Source organism: Myotis brandtii, unplaced genomic scaffold (genome assembly GCF_000412655.1).
Source record: "Myotis brandtii unplaced genomic scaffold, ASM41265v1 scaffold174, whole genome shotgun sequence".
Lineage (NCBI taxonomy): Eukaryota > Metazoa > Chordata > Mammalia > Chiroptera > Vespertilionidae > Myotis > Myotis brandtii.
The window spans coordinates 3,252,094-3,269,609 of record NW_005356437.1 but is presented as its reverse complement, the minus strand read 5'-3'; the positions used below and the strand labels follow the sequence as shown (position 1 = coordinate 3,269,609).

General features: G+C 50.1%; 1 protein-coding gene across 1 annotated transcript in view; it reads right to left on the bottom strand.

The window, feature by feature from the left end:
- Positions 1-4,763: 4,763 nt before the first annotated feature.
- ERICH6B (glutamate-rich 6B) overlaps positions 4,764-17,516 on the bottom strand; it is a 64,942-nt gene continuing 52,189 nt past the window's right edge. The window contains exons 9-12 of the mRNA XM_014537234.1: positions 15,609-15,694; positions 15,301-15,453; positions 7,314-7,539; positions 4,764-4,967 (exon numbers count right to left, since the gene is read on the bottom strand). Coding sequence (XP_014392720.1) covers positions 4,764-4,967; positions 7,314-7,539; positions 15,301-15,453; positions 15,609-15,694 — 669 coding nt within the window. The remainder of the gene's footprint in view (positions 4,968-7,313; positions 7,540-15,300; positions 15,454-15,608; positions 15,695-17,516) is intronic.

Genomic DNA, 17,516 nt, shown 5'->3' with positions numbered 1-17,516 from the left:
TGTGTGTTTTTTTCTGTCTTCCCCAACCCAGATTATAAACTGCATGGAGGGGAGCGTGGTTTTGTTTATTGCTGTATACCTGGCCCCTAGGACAGTGCCTGCAGTAGGTGAATGAATGAAAGAATCCACTCTGTTGCCAAAATCACGTAGCCTCCCCTCCCCTTCCCATTGCTACCAAGTCCTGCCTATTTCCTATCTTATGTAGCTCTTTATCTCCTCCCCCTCTCTGTATTTCTAATGCCGTTGCCCATGTCAAGGCCCTCGTTTTCAATATCCTTATTTGGAATATTGAAATATCTTTACTACAAGAGCCCAGTCTTATTAACATCTTTCCTCCCCTTTCTCCAGAATGTAAAACTTTCTCTCCTACGGCACACGAGGCTGTCTCAATCAGCCCCTGCCCATCTACCCAGCCTCATGCCCTCACTATTCGTCCTCTGTGTCTGTCAGGGTTCTTGAGTGCAAGCAACAGAGGACATGATAGTCTAATGAGCAGGAATGGCTTTACTGGAAGGAAGTGGGGGCTTGGGGACAGACTGGTGCTGGAGGAGCAAAGGGATAAGAACAGGAAGCATCACAGATGCATTTCTTTTTTTTTCAAAGCAGAAAGAGTTGGTCAGATCACTTCCGTGTGAGTCCCTGATTGGGTGGGCATCACTCAACTGCTTTCATCTTGGCCAAGATCACTCCCCGTGAGGCACCCGTGTGCGTGTGTGTGTGCGTGTGTGTGTGTGTGATAGCCCATGCTTCAATACAGTGTTGGAGCAGAGAGAAGACGACCTCTGTGCTAGTTACTGGTTTATTCCTATCAGCTCCCAGTCCATCCTTTTTGCCCGGCTTTGAGATTCTGAGCCGGGCCCTGAGAACATGCCTCCGCTGCCAGCTGGTGCAATATTAGGCTTTGCTGGTGCTGGAGGTGCATGCGAGGCCTGGGCGGGGCTCTGTTGTGTGTGTTTCCTTCTCTTTGGGATGTCAGCACCGCACGGGAGGTCTGGCGCACCCACTCTCCCGCGAGCTTTCCTGGCCCCCGGAGGAAAGCTTTTTGTGAAGCAGCTTCCACAACCTGGAGGCCGCACCCTGGGCACCAGCTCCAGCTCCCTGACCCCGAACCTCCCCACCAGCCAGGGCTGCAGTCACATCCTCCCTGTAAGTTCTTAGTTCCCTTCTTGGGTGCATTCTAAAGAGAGGAGATGGGGAGAGAGGGAGGGAGGGAGAATACTGTGCCTTTCATTTGCTGTTCTTGGGCTTCTAGAGTTTTCATTCAGGTCCCTTTTAGTATTAGCGTGCTAGACTTTGTTACATTTTCTCTGTTGGAATTCCTGATGTTGGAATTACTGGGTCCTCACTGACCCCTGACTGATACGACCTTTTTAGTTTCTTCCTGGCGAGCAGGGCATGGCTGCTTACAAATAAATACTCAGAAGAGTGTTTTCCCCATAAAGGAAGGGGCTGGGGCAGTGGTCGGCAAACTCATTAGTCAACAGAGCCAAATATCAACAGTACTTCTTCAAAATAGACTCGCCCAGGCCGAAAACCGACTTCTGCGCATGGGCCACGGAGTTTCAATCACGCTGTACGTGCGCGCCCGCACATGGTAGTTTGTGGAAGAGCCACACTCAAGGGGCCAAAGAGCCGCATGTGGCTCGCAAGCTGCAGTTTGCTGACCACGGGGCTGGGGGTTGTGCAGCTAGAAGATACTCTCCAACAGTCTCCCTATCCGGTGCCTTTTGTCTGCCCTACATGCTCACTGTCGCTGCACAGACGCTTGCCGCTCCTGGGGACTCCCAGCGCACCCCACCCCCGCTCCTGGTCCTTCTTCAGCCCTGGCTCAGAGAGGCTTCCTGCGACCCCTCCCTCCTCCCCAGGTGACCCCTTTGCTTCCACTGTGCTCCTTCACAAAGCAATACTTTCATCCTTTTGCTGTTGCTTGTGTCTCTGATTCCCCACTCTGTAATCCCCGAGGGCAGACAACCTGTTCTCTTTGGACCTTCGGCACAGGGTAGGCACCCAGTGCATACCTATTACATGGTGTAATTATTACTGAATTAATTAGTAATTTCTGTAGGCACTGGACGAGACTCCATGTGCCTTGGGGCATTCACTGATGAGGATACTCATCAGGAAACCCTTGTGTGTCACTGAACAGTTAGTATTGATAAACAGCCCAACGGAGTCCATTTTTGTTTGTAGGAGAAGCACCATTTCCGGCCAAGTCACTGAAGATTAAATGATAATGAGCAAGAGGGCTCGTCCCTTCAGGAAGTGCAGGGCCTGAGCGGGGCTGGGGTGTGAGGCAGACATGTGTTAGGGTTGGACTGTGTCCCCCACATTCATGTGTTGAAGTCCTGATGCCCAGCACCACAGACCTGATTTGGAAACAGGGCTGTTGCAGATGTAATTACTGGTGAAGGTGAGGCACACTGGAGCAGACTGATGTGGGGTGGGATCCGGACTGCAGTAGGGTGGCCCCTGACCCATTATGAGTGGTGTCCACATAAAAAGGGAACATTTGACCCAGACACACAGGGAGAACTTCCTGTGAAGACTGGAGTGATGCTGCCACAAGCCAAGGAGCTACCCGAAGCTGGAGAAAGGCCCAGGCTACACACCCTCCCCAGCACCTGCTCAGGGAAGCCCTGCACTGTGGACTTCCAGCTTCTAGAGCTGAGACCATCAGTCTCTGTGGTTCCAGCTGCTCCATGTGTGGCCCTTGGCTCCAGCAGCCTGAGCCGACTGACGGGTGGGATCCGGGCTTTTATAGGCCTGGCCAGCTGGTTGGCTGCTGTCAGTATTTACTGCCCAGTCTGTGAGGTGATTCGCTTTTCCTGATGGAAACAACCCCGAGTTCCTCATCCTGCCCAGGCTCTGACACACTGGCGCAGAGCAGGCATTACAGGAGCGGCTGGAAACCTCCCATCTATTAAATGCTGGCAACAACATCGTTTAAAACGGGACTGATGAGACAAAATGCCTCTGCAAGGCTACCTGCGGACAGCCTCTGTACTAACGGAAGCCTGTGTTCAGGTTTGGTGAAAAGAGGAAGACCGAGGAGAGGAAGTGGCTGAAAACAGTAAGAGCCGCATCTACTGAGCACCATGCCCAGTGCCTTACCGACGCCACCTCCTTTCGTCTTCACTGTAACTCTTCCTATTTCAGGTGAGGAACGCAGTCTAGTGGAGCTCACTGCCTTGCCCAAGGCTCCACAGCTGGCAAACGGTGCTGCCAAGACGGCCAACCAGGCCTGTCTGACTCCAGGGCGCACCCGCCTTCAGGTCCGAGGCCTTCAGTCCCGGGAGAAACATCTGGGAGTCACGGCTGCAAGCTTGGAAGGACCTGCTCATTGCCAAGTGCGACTCAGGAGCTTTGTCTCTAGTGCCCGCGAGGAAAGGGGTTTCTCCACCTCCTGAGTGGAGGTGCCCAACCAACAAGGCCCACGGGCATGTTGGGCGTGGCCTGCAAAGCTCCACGTCTACAGTGGCATCCATGCCAGGTGTGGTAGTAACTGTAGTTTTAGCTGATGATACTGTTCACCAACAAGTGTGAGTCAAACAGTGGGAGAGACTGTAACGCCCCGATGGCCTCAGCACCCTAGTCCCAGCCCAGCTGCGCAGCTTCGCGCCTGGGGTGATGGCGAGAGGTGGAGGCAGGCAGTGTGAGAGCAGGAGGGCAGGCACCGGCTCATGGCAGGGAAGGGCTAATTGCTAGAAGGGGTTTCCCGTCTTGGTTTAGGCGGCAGTTGAGATCACCCTGGGAAATTTGCTGTGTCCCAGGGATTTAAAAGGCACACTGCCCAGCTCCTGAGTCCCCTGTTCTAGAAACTCCCACCTCTCCCCATGCTCAGGCATCAACTAGGAACCATGTTTACGAGACATAACCTGCCCTCCCTTATCACACTAGATTGCACCAGATCAGCCAGCCAATCCAAGACCACTGGGTGTTCTGCGAGAGATCAGGAAACAAAGTCACGTGAACTGAGGTGCATAGAAAATGTCTTCAGAACAAGATGAGTGTCGCAGAGATGAGGATGAACGTCCTCCTGGCTTCTAGCGGCCTTCCATGCTCCTGTCCTTTCTGAGAGCCATTGCATCTCCCATCCAGATCATTCGCTTCCTGTTTTGCTTTACCTACTCCAGTTGGTAGCTATTACCAGTGACCAGAAGGGCCCCAGCTATTGGAGGGGGGGTTAGTGTGGGTCCTTTTGGGCTTAGTTGGCTCCTGGTTTGGGGGACCCGCTGCAGGATGGTGTGGTTTGCTGTCTGGGTTTCCCTCTGCCCTGGTGGGGATGGGAGAGGAGGTGTTTGAGATGAGGTCAGGGTTAGTGAGAGCTACTATTTCTAGACCCATTTCATAGACGAGGAAACTGAGGCGTAAAGCTACTTGCCACACAGCCAACACTTGGCAGAGCTAGCCTTCGAGACGGTCTAGGTCCTGAGTCAACCAGGAGCAGGAAGGTCGCAATGACCAGTGGGAGCAAGCAGGACAGCTGTGGACTGTCCTGCCCCTGAGACAGCCTGCCTCTAACGCTGTCGGGCCAGGGCCGGCTCCTGGGTCCTTTCTGTCCCCCGCCACGGGGTCTGTCAGAACCCCAAAGGCTTTTCCTGTCAAGCCAAGCTACTGTGACAGGCCCCACATTACAAAACAACTCTCAAGAGACAAAAACAAGACTTTGGGGTTTTCCTTGGTGTTCCTGACCATAACCTTCAAGAGACGTCCAGCAGGTGCTGGCAAGCCCGGGGCAGTGCGGCGACGGCGCTCGTCTGGACCTAAAACTTCTTCCTCCTCCGACTGTTGTGCAGCAGCAAGTTCGTGGCGCTCTCTATGAAGTTTTCCAAATCACAGATGGTCAGGAAATGCAGAATCCTACTCATTTTGCCCAGAAGGACCTGAATCTTTCGAGCTGTTGAACCAAAGTCCACCTCTAGGATTGCTTTCACCTTCATTTCACTCAGCCTCTCCGGGTTGATGAACTGTGGGAATTCACGGAAGGCTAGGTGAGGATATATGCTGTCCCAGACCCACCCCCCTCCCCCAACCCCCCCAGGATCAGACCCCTGTGGCCAGGACCAAGTCTTCCCCGGAAACGCCACTCTCCAGGCCAAATCTCCGCTCCCAGCCCAGCCACCAGCAACCTTTCTGCTGCTTCCCAAGGACACGTGCTGGGCCTGTGCCCGTGGCCACCCCCCAGCCTGAACCCAAGCCAAAGGGTGCCAGCTCCTGAGACCTGGTGTGGTCTGCCATCCAAAGGCTGTGCCCCCCTGGGAGCATCCGCTTTTCCCCATGGATCCCCTCCCACGGAGGCCCTGCCACAGTTGTGAGACTGTCCGAAGTGTCTGCCGAGAGCCGCACTCCCACTGCGGGCTCGCTGGAGTGTGTCTGGGTTTTGCTGGGATGAGGCACTGCCCAGTGAGGCCACCTCTACTGCAATTCGGCCTTGGTTTGTAGCTACAGAAGGCCGAGCAAAGGGTCTCCCAGAAGAATGCTAAAGAAAACCAAGATGTTCTATTTCTATGAAGTATCCAACTTATGAAATGTTTTCACACAAAGCGTCTTATTGAAGCCGTACAACGACACTGTCACTTTATAAACGACAGCAGTCTCAGAAAGAGCAAGAGGCCTGCCTGTGTCACACGGGAAGTGGAGGGGCTGGTGTTCTCAGGACGCCCTGCTGCCTGGCCTGGGAGGACCCTGCCGATGAGTCACATCTGTGCTGATTCGTTTCCTTTGGCCCCTGCCCCCTTCCACTGGCACAGGACTCGGACCATGTCAGCCATTCACCTGCCCTTTGGGGCATTGGTTTCCTTTGCTGACCCTCCCTCAGTGGAACCCCAGGTCCTCGTGCCCTCTCCATTCTAGCTGCTCCCTCCTAGCTCATCTCCATGTGCAGGGGCAAATGGAAAACTCGGGGAGACCATAAGTATGGATCATCTCTTTACTGAGGTGGCTGCTCTGGGGGGCCCAGGTAGGTGAGAAGGTTGGGACTTCATTCTTTAGCTTGTAAACCAGCAGCCTTCCTAGGCAAGGGGACCAGGGTGACCAGCTGTCTGGATCTGCATGAACTGTCCCAGCTTTAGCTCTCGAAGTCTCCTGTCCTGGAAAACGCCCCCATCCTGGGCAAACTGGGGTGGTGGTCACCCTAACCTGCCACATTCTCTCCTCTCCTTTCAAATATTAGTCATACAGCTTAATTGTGCTTGAGTCTGCTTCTTCCCTTCCATCAGCCTGCTTCTCCGTCTGGCCCACTTCCCACAAGACATGTCCATCTGTCTCCCCAGGCAGTCATGCTGTCAGAGGCCTGGAATGCCTCTCTGGTGGGTCTGTAAACAGAGCCCTCTGTAGAGTGGGGGGGGGGGGGGGGGGGGGGGGGGGGCGCGGGAGCTGGAGCAGGAACAGGATCTTGTGTGTGTCTCAGGGGGCAGTTAAGGAGATAGACTGGGCAGGGGCCGTGCAGACGTAGAGGTTCAGATCCCAGCAGCTCCAGGCCTCTGAGTTTGCCCAGTTCCCCGTCTTCACTCCGGTCCTCAGGAAGTCTCAATAGCCCGTCTCTTGCCCTGTCACAGTGAGAACACTAGGGTCCAGACTCCCCTCGTAGTGGACTGAACAGTGGCCCCCAAAAGACATGGCCAGTAACTTGTGAATGTAACCGTATTTGGAAATAGGATCTTTGCCAATGTAATCAAGTTAAGGACCGTGGATGAGGACTTGGGGTGGGCCCTAACTCCAATATCTGGTGTCCTTATAAGAGAAAGGAGAGGGAGGTTGATGTGCAGAGAGACGTGGAGGAGCGGCCACGTGAAGACAGACGCAGAGACTGGAGTGAGGCTGCCACAGGCCAAGGAATGCCGGGAACCAAGCAGCTGGGAGAGACAAGGAAGGATTCTCCCTTAGAGCCTTTGGAGGTAGCTGACACCTCGATTTTAACCTTCTAGCCTCCAGAACTGTGAGAAAATAAACTTCTGTTGATTTAAATCCCGCAGCTTGTGGTCATTTGCAGCCGAGGAAACGAACTCTCCTTTGGGACTTCCTGCCTGGACTGGGCAGAGGCCTTGACCTTCCAGGCAGTTATTTCTTTGGAAATGAGCATGTGTGAGAAGGAGAGTAGGGCTGGGGACACACATTTCCCCTTTGTTTCTGGCCCTGCCAGATGACAGGGTTGTAGTGAGTGTCAGACCAGATGAGGCATGTTGATATCGTGGCCTTGTTTTCCTATGGGTTGGAGTCATGCAGAACATGGCCCGGGTCCCATGGCACGGCCAGTAAGAGCCAGCCGTGGCCTGCGTGCAGGTGGGCAGAGGTATGGGGAGTTGAGACCTTACCTTGTACTTGGTGCCCAGGTTTAAGGAAATGCGGTTTGTTTGGTGGACGAAGCGGAAGATGATCTCATTTTGGCTTTTGACTTGTACCTTGATATACTGGTTGATGTTTAAGGAGATAGCCCGGACAGGGGGCGCGTGGACGTGCAGGTTCAGGTTCCACCAGTTCCAGGCCTTCTGGGATTTGTCTTTGTCAAAGTAGTAGCCCAGGTTTTGGCTCAGGCTCAACCTAGATTGAGAAGTCCCATCAGGCAGCTGGGCACTTGGCCCTGGGGCGAGGGGCGATGCAGGCCTGCTCCCTCCCTCTCTCTCACCCTTTCTTGCTTCAACCTTTGCCCACAAACAGCCCACAGGCTCCCACGGGTCTTGGCAGGTGGGAGAAGTTCCAACCAGGAAGGCAAGCCCAAGACGAGGTGCAGGCCTTCAACCTCCCGTGCAGACTCTAGTCTTGTCTTGTGCTTGGGCCCCCACTCCCAGGCGCTCCTTTCAGTCCCAGGGGCTGCGTGCTCTTTTCCTCCTCAGGGCTTTGCCGTGCTGTTTCCGCTGCCTGGAACCGACCTCCCACCCTGCTTGGCACAGCTGGCTCCTGCGTAAGGATCATTTTCTCAGAGGCCCTTCCTGACCTGGCCCTCTGGCTCCCTATGTCACTCTCCATCTTCGCTCCTTGCTAGTTTCCTCCATATAATTGACTAATACACGTAGTTGGTTCTTGTTATTTGTGTATGTGTTAGGTTCTGTAAAGTCGCCTTGAACACTTAGTGAATACTGAGCCCGTTGTTCCAGGAGAACTGTGTATCTATCTCTCGTGAAGGTAATCTTCAGTCCTCAAAGCAACCCATCCTGGTGGAGTCCACCTGGCCCCAGAGCTGGGGCTCCTGAGCCACCGAGCCCTGCCTCCCGTCTCCATCCTCGGGAGGCAGCACCTCACGCAGCCTCCGCGGGGACTCAGATGTGTCACTGCTCTTCCCGTGTTTGTGATTCTGTCTACGTGACACACACACACACACTCCCCGCAAGCAATGAGTCCAGTGCTCACTACTCAGTGTTCATGGAGACTTTATAGAACAGAACCATCCTGAATAATGAGAACACCCGCACTTGTCTGTCGTCTGTGTTTTCTTTACTAAAATGTAAATGTAAAACGTGGTCCCGCAGGGCAAGGTCCACGTCCGTTTGGTTCCCAATGAGTCCCTGCCCCAGCACTGTGCCTGGGACCCACGTCAATAGGTGTTGGATGAGTGAGGGTGCATGCGCTTCTCCCTCACCAGCCCAGGCCCTCTTGTCTATGAGCCATCCTTTCTTGGCATTTGAAGCCGACCATATGCCTCTTCCCCGGCTTCTGCTTTCAGACTCCCACCACGGCTGTCCCTGGAATCTGTGCTGTTGGGGCAGCAACTTCTCTTGAGGACTGAATGCAGAGGGCAGAGGATCTGAGAGCCGGTGAAGCAGAGGAGGTGGGTGTGGGGCAGTCAGGATCACTCAGACCGCCTGTCAGGTTTCCTCCGGGCTGTCTGGTGGCCTCACAGGTCAGCTCAGAGCAAGAGGCCGGCTAAGGGCAGCCTTGTTCACCTCCAACAGGAGAACTCCTTGTCACTCCAAATCTAAGATTCTCCTGTTGCTTCCCATTACCCAGCAAACAAAGTGCAGAAGTCCTAAGTCTCTCACCTTCGGGCCCGGCCTGGCCTACCTCATTTCTCTTTACGTAGACAAGAGGCTGTTTGCACGTGAGGAGTTAAAAATCTGGGCTCTGGAGTCAGAATCTCCAAGTTCAAAGCCTAGATCTGCCACTAGGGCCAGTTACTCCTAATGCCTCAATTTCAATTGCAGATGATACTGCTACTTCACTCAGAGGGTTGCTGTGAGGATGAAGTGCCTGTACATAGCAATAACTCGGTCATCATTAGAATATCCTTATTACTATCGATGGAGAAAAGGGCAGAGAGGGACTTTTCTTCCACCCCATGGGGAGCAGATCCTGCTAGCTCTGCCCTGTGATGGCCCCTATCACAGTTCTCTCACAAGGCCTTCCCTGTCCCCAGGGGTCAGAGGTCTGTCCCTGCCCTGGGCACCCAGCTCTAGGCTGAGGCTTCCTCAGGAAAATGGGTCTAGAACCCCCAGATATCTAAATCTGGAGGTTCCTCCTCAGGGGGTATAAAGACCCCAAGCTGTGGAGTGTGTAGACTCACCCACCAGGAACCCTGAGTTCAGGCAGGTCTGGGCCCCTCGCTGTGGGGGACCCTGAAGCCTGGCAGGAGGTCCGGTCTGAGATTCCTCAAGTCCAGGGCCTGGAGGTTGTGAGCGATGCGGGGGTTTAGTTTCCAAACACCGGCAAACTACAACTATGCCATTACCTTTCCCGAGGAGACGGAAATAAAAAATGACCCAAGAAAGATTCAGTCCTTAAACAGCTTAGCTCTAAATCCTTTCCAGCACCTGGGGTGCAATGGAGGAGCTCGGCACACACTGAGGGTGAGGGGGTGGGGCTGGGACCTGGGGAGCAGCTGTGGACATTTCTAGCAATGATTAGGCTTGGACGGCCCCGGTTGAGCAGCTTTGTGTTCCCAAATGACTCGGAGGGTCTTTGCCACAAAATCGATCTCCCTGTGACAAAGGGACTGCAGTTCTAACAATGAATTCTCTCAGGGACCTTTCCTCACAGGATCGAATTTTCCTTTGGTGCTGCTGCCCCTAGGGAGGGAAGCAGCTTGGGACAGGGAGCCCATTCTGCCTTGTGCAATGACATTTTGGGGGGATGGGTGTGTGTGTAGGATACACAGAGACAGTTCCTCTCTCATCCAAGTCTCTGAGGCCTGAAATGCTGCTGCTTCGCTTTGGTTTAAGCCAAACTAGAGCATGACTCAGATAACATGCAATTGCCCTCAGGGGAGGCAGGACAGAAATGTTGGGCAACTGCAGACAGCTGAGTGAGGAGGGGCTGCTGGGGGAGATGAGAGGCCCACCAGGCCTGTATGCAGAGGGTCCAGGACCTGCTGAGGGGACCTCTTCCCTTTCCTTACTGGCCTGCTCCTTCAGCACCAAAATGGAAGGACAAGAAAAATGACAGTGATACTATGGGGGTGTGTGCTCGGCTGTGGGGGCAGCTGGAGAGCAAGGAGGGAAAGGCAGGGGCTGCCTTTGGGTGGACAGAGGGGCCAGGCCAGGGTGGGTAAGAGTGGAGGTCTTTTGCTGAGGTTCACGAGGCCCACTCCGAACCTAACGAGCAACTTTCAACATGGGGCAGCCTCCCTTTTCTCCAGTGACCAGGAGCTCAGCATTAGAAGTGAAAGCTGCCAGTGTATCTCCTCTCTTGAGAACCATGAATGGTGAAGTGGTTAGCAGTTTCAGAAAAAAACTTCAAGACTAGAAGACAGCAAGGCCCACAGAGAGAGATGGGAGATGGGAGTTCGGGGTCCCTGAATCCAGAAATGGCTCCGAGGCTAGTGCCTGAGGCCTGGAAGCCAGGCTATTCTGGGGGACAGAAATTGAGCCACTAGTCACTGCTGTCCCTCAGACGGGACATTGGGCTCATTCCCTTGTGAGGTTGAGTTTTTCCTGGGGTCCCAGCAAAGGTCTGGGTGTCAGCACAATGGCTTGGCTATCCACTGTTGTTGATTTTGATGAGGAGATGGAAGTATTTCCTTTGGGGTCTCCTGTCTTTGTCTTACGGTCTTTAGAGGGGTGTCACGCCTGATAGATGAGGCAGCTGCTGCCAGCTTATGGGCCTTGGCTGATTTCTGAAGGCTAGTGGAGGCATGCTGGCCTGGGCCCCACACCCTGGAGACCTGCACAACCGCCTGGGAATCTCTTACAGAGTGCAGGCCTCCAGCCCTACCCAGACTGACAGAATCTGAATCCGAGCACCATCCTTCCCCCTGAGTTTTGATGGGCTGAGATTCAGGGATAAGATGTAGTTTCTTGGATTTGAAGATGGTGGCGTAGGTAAATGCCTGTACTCACTGCCTCCCACAACCACATCAAAATTACAACTAAAATACAGAACAACCATCATCCAAAACTTTTGGAAAGCTGGCTGAATGGAAGTCCTACAACTAGAGATGTAAAGAAGAAAGCACACTGAGACCGGTAGGAGGTGCGGAGGTGTGGAATGGGCTGGTCCGGCACCCATGTGGGCCACTTTTTTAATTGGGTGGGAGATTGTCTCTGCAGAGGCCGCCTGGAGGGGCAATGGGTCCCAGCCCCAGAGCACACCCCCAGCCCAGGGTTCCTTCCAAAACTGGTAAAAGAAGTCCCTACGGGCAGCAAGAACTACAGGCTGTATAAACCAGTGTGGATTGGGGCTCAGTGACACAGAGGCTGCTGGAGACCCATCTGTTCCTCTTAAAAGTCTGGCAGTATGAACTAAGCTTGCAAGGTCCTGCTGGGAATCTGAGGGTGGAGGGGCGAATCAAGACACATATGAGAGGGAAACTGGCCTAACTGGAATCGAGGCAGGAATTAGGGGGCAGCTTTCTCCCAGACAGAGGGGCTCACAGGGATCATTGTTTCTATGCTGGGACCTCCCCAGTCACAGGGCTGACTGGAAGCCATTTCTGTTTGCTATGCCCTGGTGATTCCCTAAGACCCTGCCTCATCCAATTTACAACCCCTCCCAAGCTGGGTGCAGTGGCTGTTGCATATGTCCTTGCTCAGTCTAAAATCTCTCAAACAAGCTGCAGCTGGGTCAGGGAGCCCCAAACCTATCAATAAAAAGCTCAAGACTGGGCACCAGCACCAGCCTGCCTTGCTTCATAGTTAGGCCTCATCTGGGTACTTCCAAACCCGATTCAAAGAGGAGGAATCTGCAGATCTCTCTGTAGCTCCTCCTGGGTGGCCCCAGGCAGTGGCTGACTTTGCACTTCCCTGGACCCCCAAGAGCCAGTGCTCCCAGTGGGCAGTGTCAGACCATACCAGATTGCAACTCTACACATCCATAAGCAACACACATAAGGGGCAGACTAAGTGAACACCAAAGCCCCACTGAAGCAAGTCCTGCTCCCTAAGGGTGTCTCCTGCACAGCAGTTCTTCCACTGTAGTCGCAGCTGTCCCTCACAGCCAATTGTCCTGGAGTAACACCAACAGCAATTAAGTCTCAACTACAACAAGACTGTGCTCACAGCCCACAAAGGGGTGCACCTAGAGCTCCCAGCTCAGGTGACTGAGAAGGCTGAACCACAGAACACCTACTACACAAGGCCACTCTACCAACGCAAGGAGACACAGCAGCTCTATCCAATACATAGAAAAACACAGGGAAGCAGCTAAAATCTGGAGACAAAGGAACATGTCACAAATGAAAGAATTGGAAGAAAGCAAAGTACTAGATGTAGAGTTCAAAACAATGGTTATAAGGTTACTCAAGAATCTTCTAGAAACCTCCAAAAAAAAAAAAATGGAAAAGGACCAGTCATAAATTAAGCATACACTGACTGAAATAAAGAATAATATACAGGGATTCAACAGAAGAGTAGAGGATTCTGAGAATCAAATCAATGATTTGAAATATGAGGAAGCAAAAAACACCCAACCAGAAGAGCAAAAAGGAAAAAGAATCCAAAAATATGAAGATAGTGTAAGGAGCCTCTGGGACAACTTCAAACATACCAACATTCGCATTATGGGGGATGCCAGAAGGAGAGAGAGAGCAAGATATTAAAAACTTATTTGAAGAAATAATGACAGAAAACTTCCCCTATATGGTGGAAGAAATAGACTTACAAGTCTAGGAAGTACAGAGAGTCCCAAACAAGAGGAACCCAAAGAAGCCCACACCAAGATACATCATAATTAAAATGCCAAGGGCTAAAGACAAAGAGAGAATCTTAAAAGCAGCAAGAGAAAAGCAGTTAGTTACCTACAATGGAATGCTCATCTGACTGTCAGCTGATTTCTCAACAGAAACTATGCAGGCCAGAAGGGAGTGGCAAGAAATATTCAAATATTCAAAGTGATGAATAGCAAAGACTACAACCAAGATTACCCAGCAAAGCTATAATTTAGAATTGAAGATCAGATAAAGAGTTTCACAGATAAGAAAAAGCTAAAGGAGTTCATCACCACCAAACCAGTATTCTATGAAACATTGAAGGGTATTCATTAAGAAGAGGAGGAAGAAGAAAAAGATAAAAAAAATATGAACAACAAAATGGTAATAAATACATACCTATCAACAACTGAATCTAAAAATCAAAATAAATGAATAAGAAATCTGGTGAACAGAATAAACTGGTGAATAAAATAGAATCAGAAGCATGGAAATGGAACAGACTGATGATTCTCAGAGGGAAAGGGGGGTGGGGGAGGTGGGAAGAGATTAAACAAAGATCTTATATGAATATATGCATTACCTATGGACACAGACAATGGGGTGGTGAAGGCCTGGGGCGGTGGGGGAACTGGGTGGAGGGGAGCAATGGGAGGAAAAAGAGGGACATCTGTAATAATATCAACAATAAAGATAAAAATAATTTAAAAAAAGATGTAGGTTCTCTTGCAAACCTTATTTGATAATTTAAAAAAATGCTTAATTTCAGGCTGAGTCAAAATGCCATAAAATTTCTTGCCTATAATTTTATGTATGGTTTAGGGCGAGTGACTTATTAGCTTCTCTGAGGCTCAGTTTTCTTATCAAGAAAATGAAAGTAGACTCCTCCAAAGTCTCTTTTGTCCCTAAAAATAAGTGTCATTAGAGAGAAGAGGCCCACCTATATGCAGCCAGATGCCATTTGGGATAATTTAACCAAGTTTCTTGCCCCCACTACTTGGTGCTTCTTGTATCTAGTACCCTCTTCCACCTTTCAGATATCATTTTTATACTAAGGGACCTTCAGGGAGGGCAGACACCTCTGAGAACAAAGTAGACAGCTAATGTCGAAAAAACCCTTACAGAGAAAATATTCTTAAAAACCAAGGCTTGGAATATGAAAATCCTTCTGTCTTTTTTTTTTGGCTGGGGGCAGGGCGTGGGGGGGGGGGCAGAATTAATAAGAAAAAAGTTAATATTAATAAGAAAGAAAGTGTAAGCCCTAGCTGGTTTGGCTTAGTAGATAGAGCATCAAGTTGTGGACTGAAGGGTGCTGGGTTCAATTCTAGTCAAGGGCACCTACCTTGGTTGCAGGTTCCTGAGCCCTGGTTGGGTGCATGCAGGAGGCAATCAATCAATGTCTCTCTCTCACATCAATGTTTCTTTCTGTCTCTCCCTCTCCCTTCCACTTTCTCTAAAAACAAAACAAAACAAAAAAACAGGAAAAATCTCTTTGGATGAAGATTAACAAAATAACAACAACAACAACAACAACAAAAAGAAAGAAAGAAAATGTAACACTGATCCAAGATAATATGCACTTCCCACTACATGTCCACTTAGAACGCAGCAGGAACAGGAAACCTGAAAAGACAGTCGGTACCCCAAAGAGATGGGCAAAAATTTTGTAGTGACTAATCCACCTTGAATTGGTAAGGTGAAGTTTTCCACCATTACCAGAAAGGGAACTTAAGAACTAAGTTCAGTTACAATGAAATATTTAGAAGTTATATTTTTGAATATAATACATGGGTTTCCAGAGCGCTCACCACACCCTCCTCGCTGAGGCCCCAGAATAGAGGGGTCCTGGGTCTTTCTAAGATAATTCTCATGAGGTTTGACTCTCAAGGGGAGTAAAGGAGATGAAGCAATAGAAGTGGTTGCCCCAAGTCTGTGACTGCCATTTCACTCATGGGAAAAGCATTGGTGGGACAAGGACAATATGCCTTGTCTGAGGTCGGGGACCTGTATTACTGGTCCATCATGGTACCCATCTCCCCATTCCAACATGTGTGAGTCCAATGAATGAATTCACAAGCAAAAGTAAGAGGGAGGGAGGGAGGGTAAGAATGAGAGTGGGAGAGAGAGAGAGAGACAAAGACAGAGACAGAGAGAAATGAGTGAGTCAAGCCTTAACCACACTGCTTCTTCATGGGGATAAGTGTTTGGGACTCATGACCTAAGCTTACCAGATTTCTCTGTATTCATCATAGATGGTGGCATGGCCAGTGTTGTTGATAAGGGCTCGAACACACCCTTCTTCACTGTCTTCCAAAATGATATATGTGAACTGCCTCTCTTCCGTACAGAAGGAGATCACAGCCAGGTTTCCCGATGGGTAACTGGAAGATGGTTAAGGCACAAGCAGTCCCTTGGGATCCCCTTGCAGAGCCCTGCAGAGAGTGCAGGCCTTAGTAAAACCACGTCCCAGCCCAAATCCTAGACTTTTTAGGTGCCATATATGTCAATATAGGTGTCCTTGTGCTCCAGTGGATACTATATTTGGCCTGATTCATCAGAAAAGAGAATTCGGAAGATATTCTCACTGGGGTAGAGAATTACTTTTACAACACCTTGATGCACCTGGAAAGGAAAAACAAGCCTGTGAAAAGTGTTCAGGGGTTGATTGTCCCAATTCAGAGTATAGGGTTGTCACTAGAGTGCTTGGGACCTATCCGACCCATCACTACCGGGTCTATCACTGCCATCAACCTGCTAGGTAATCTGTACAGGAACTCTCTCAGGGCCTCAGATTACTTGTCCATATGATGAGGAGGCTGAAATGGATCACTCTGTGTGTGCGTGCGTGTGTGTGTGTGGGGGGGGGGTGGGGGAGTACAGCCTCACATGCAGATTTTAAACTATCATTTCCATCACTGTAGTAGTTATTGGTTGTTTGTTTCCTAGGGCTGCCATAACAAAGAACTATAATCTGGGCAGTTTGAATCTACAGAAATGTATTCTCTCACAGCTGTTGAGATCAGAAGCCTGAAATCAAGGTGTCAGCAGGGTTGGTTCCTCCTGGCGGCTCTGAAGAAGAATTTGTTCCATGCCTCACTCCAAGCTTCTGGTGATGGCTAGAGATCCCTTTTTTTCTTGGCTTGTATTGCATCGCTCAAATCTCTGCCTCCACCTTCATGTGGCCTTCTCCCCCTGTGTTTCTGTGTCTTCACGTGGCTGTTTTCTTGTAAGGACACCAGTCATATTGGAGTAGGGGCCCACTCTACTCCTATATGACCTCATCTTAAGTAATTACATCCTCAAAGACCAATTTTCCAAATAAGGTCATACTCTGAGGCACTGGGGGTTAGGGGTTAAACATATCTTTTTTGGGGGGAATATTCAGGGTTTTCTTTTTAAAAAAATATATATTTTATTGATTTTTTACAGAGAGGAAGGGAGAGGGATAGAGAGTCAGAAACATCGATGAGAGAGAAACATCGATTAGCTGCCTCCTGCACACCCCCTACTGGGGATGTGCCCGCAACCAAGGTACATGCCCTTGACTGGAATCGAACCCGGGACCCTTCAGTCCCCAGGTCGACGCTCTATCCACTGAGCCAAACCGATCAGGGCTTATTTTTTTCTTGAATCTGAGTGAATTATATTTTTCTGGGAAATTGTTCATTTTATGTAAATTTTCAAATGTATTATTATTTTTTTCGATTTTTCCCCTTTTTTAAAAAAATCTTTATTGTTCAGATTATTACAGTTGTTCCTCTTTTTTCCCCCCGTAACTCCCCTCCACCCAGTTCCCACCCCACCCTCCTCCCTCACTCCCCACCCACTGTCCTCATCCATTGGTGTACCTGCTTTATGATACGTAGCAGTGACCGTGCTTTATCAGAGCTGTTTTTAATGACGTTATCCTAGCATGTTTTCTTTCCAGATGATGATGGAGAAGCTTAAAAAAAAATGGTGCCAGGTACCACAACAGTAACAGAACTTTGCTGATTTCTGGAGATTTGTTTTTTACTTTTTTTTTTTATTGGAGTGTGCTGGATGTCTATAATTTTGTTCAGATGACTGCAGAACCTGGAAAAGCTGTTGCTGCTATTGATGCATAACATACTGCTATTGGTCTTTTTATATAAATAAATATATATATACATACATATATATATAATTTGAATTTTTGGAAACTTTAGCTGTGCTGTCAACTTTGGAAAAACTATCCCAGCTGTACTGTGTTGGGTTGGCATTGTACAGAAATTAACAGCCATATTGGTCTGGAAACGGTCAACATAATGTTTTTCCATTTGTACAGGGGTAACGCACTGTATTAAATATGTAAGGTCTTAATCTACATGGGATTAATTACAGAAACTAATAAAGTATTCTCTAAAAAAAAAAAAGATGGTGCCACAAGATGGCCAGCAGGGGAGGGCAGCTGGGGGGGGGGAAG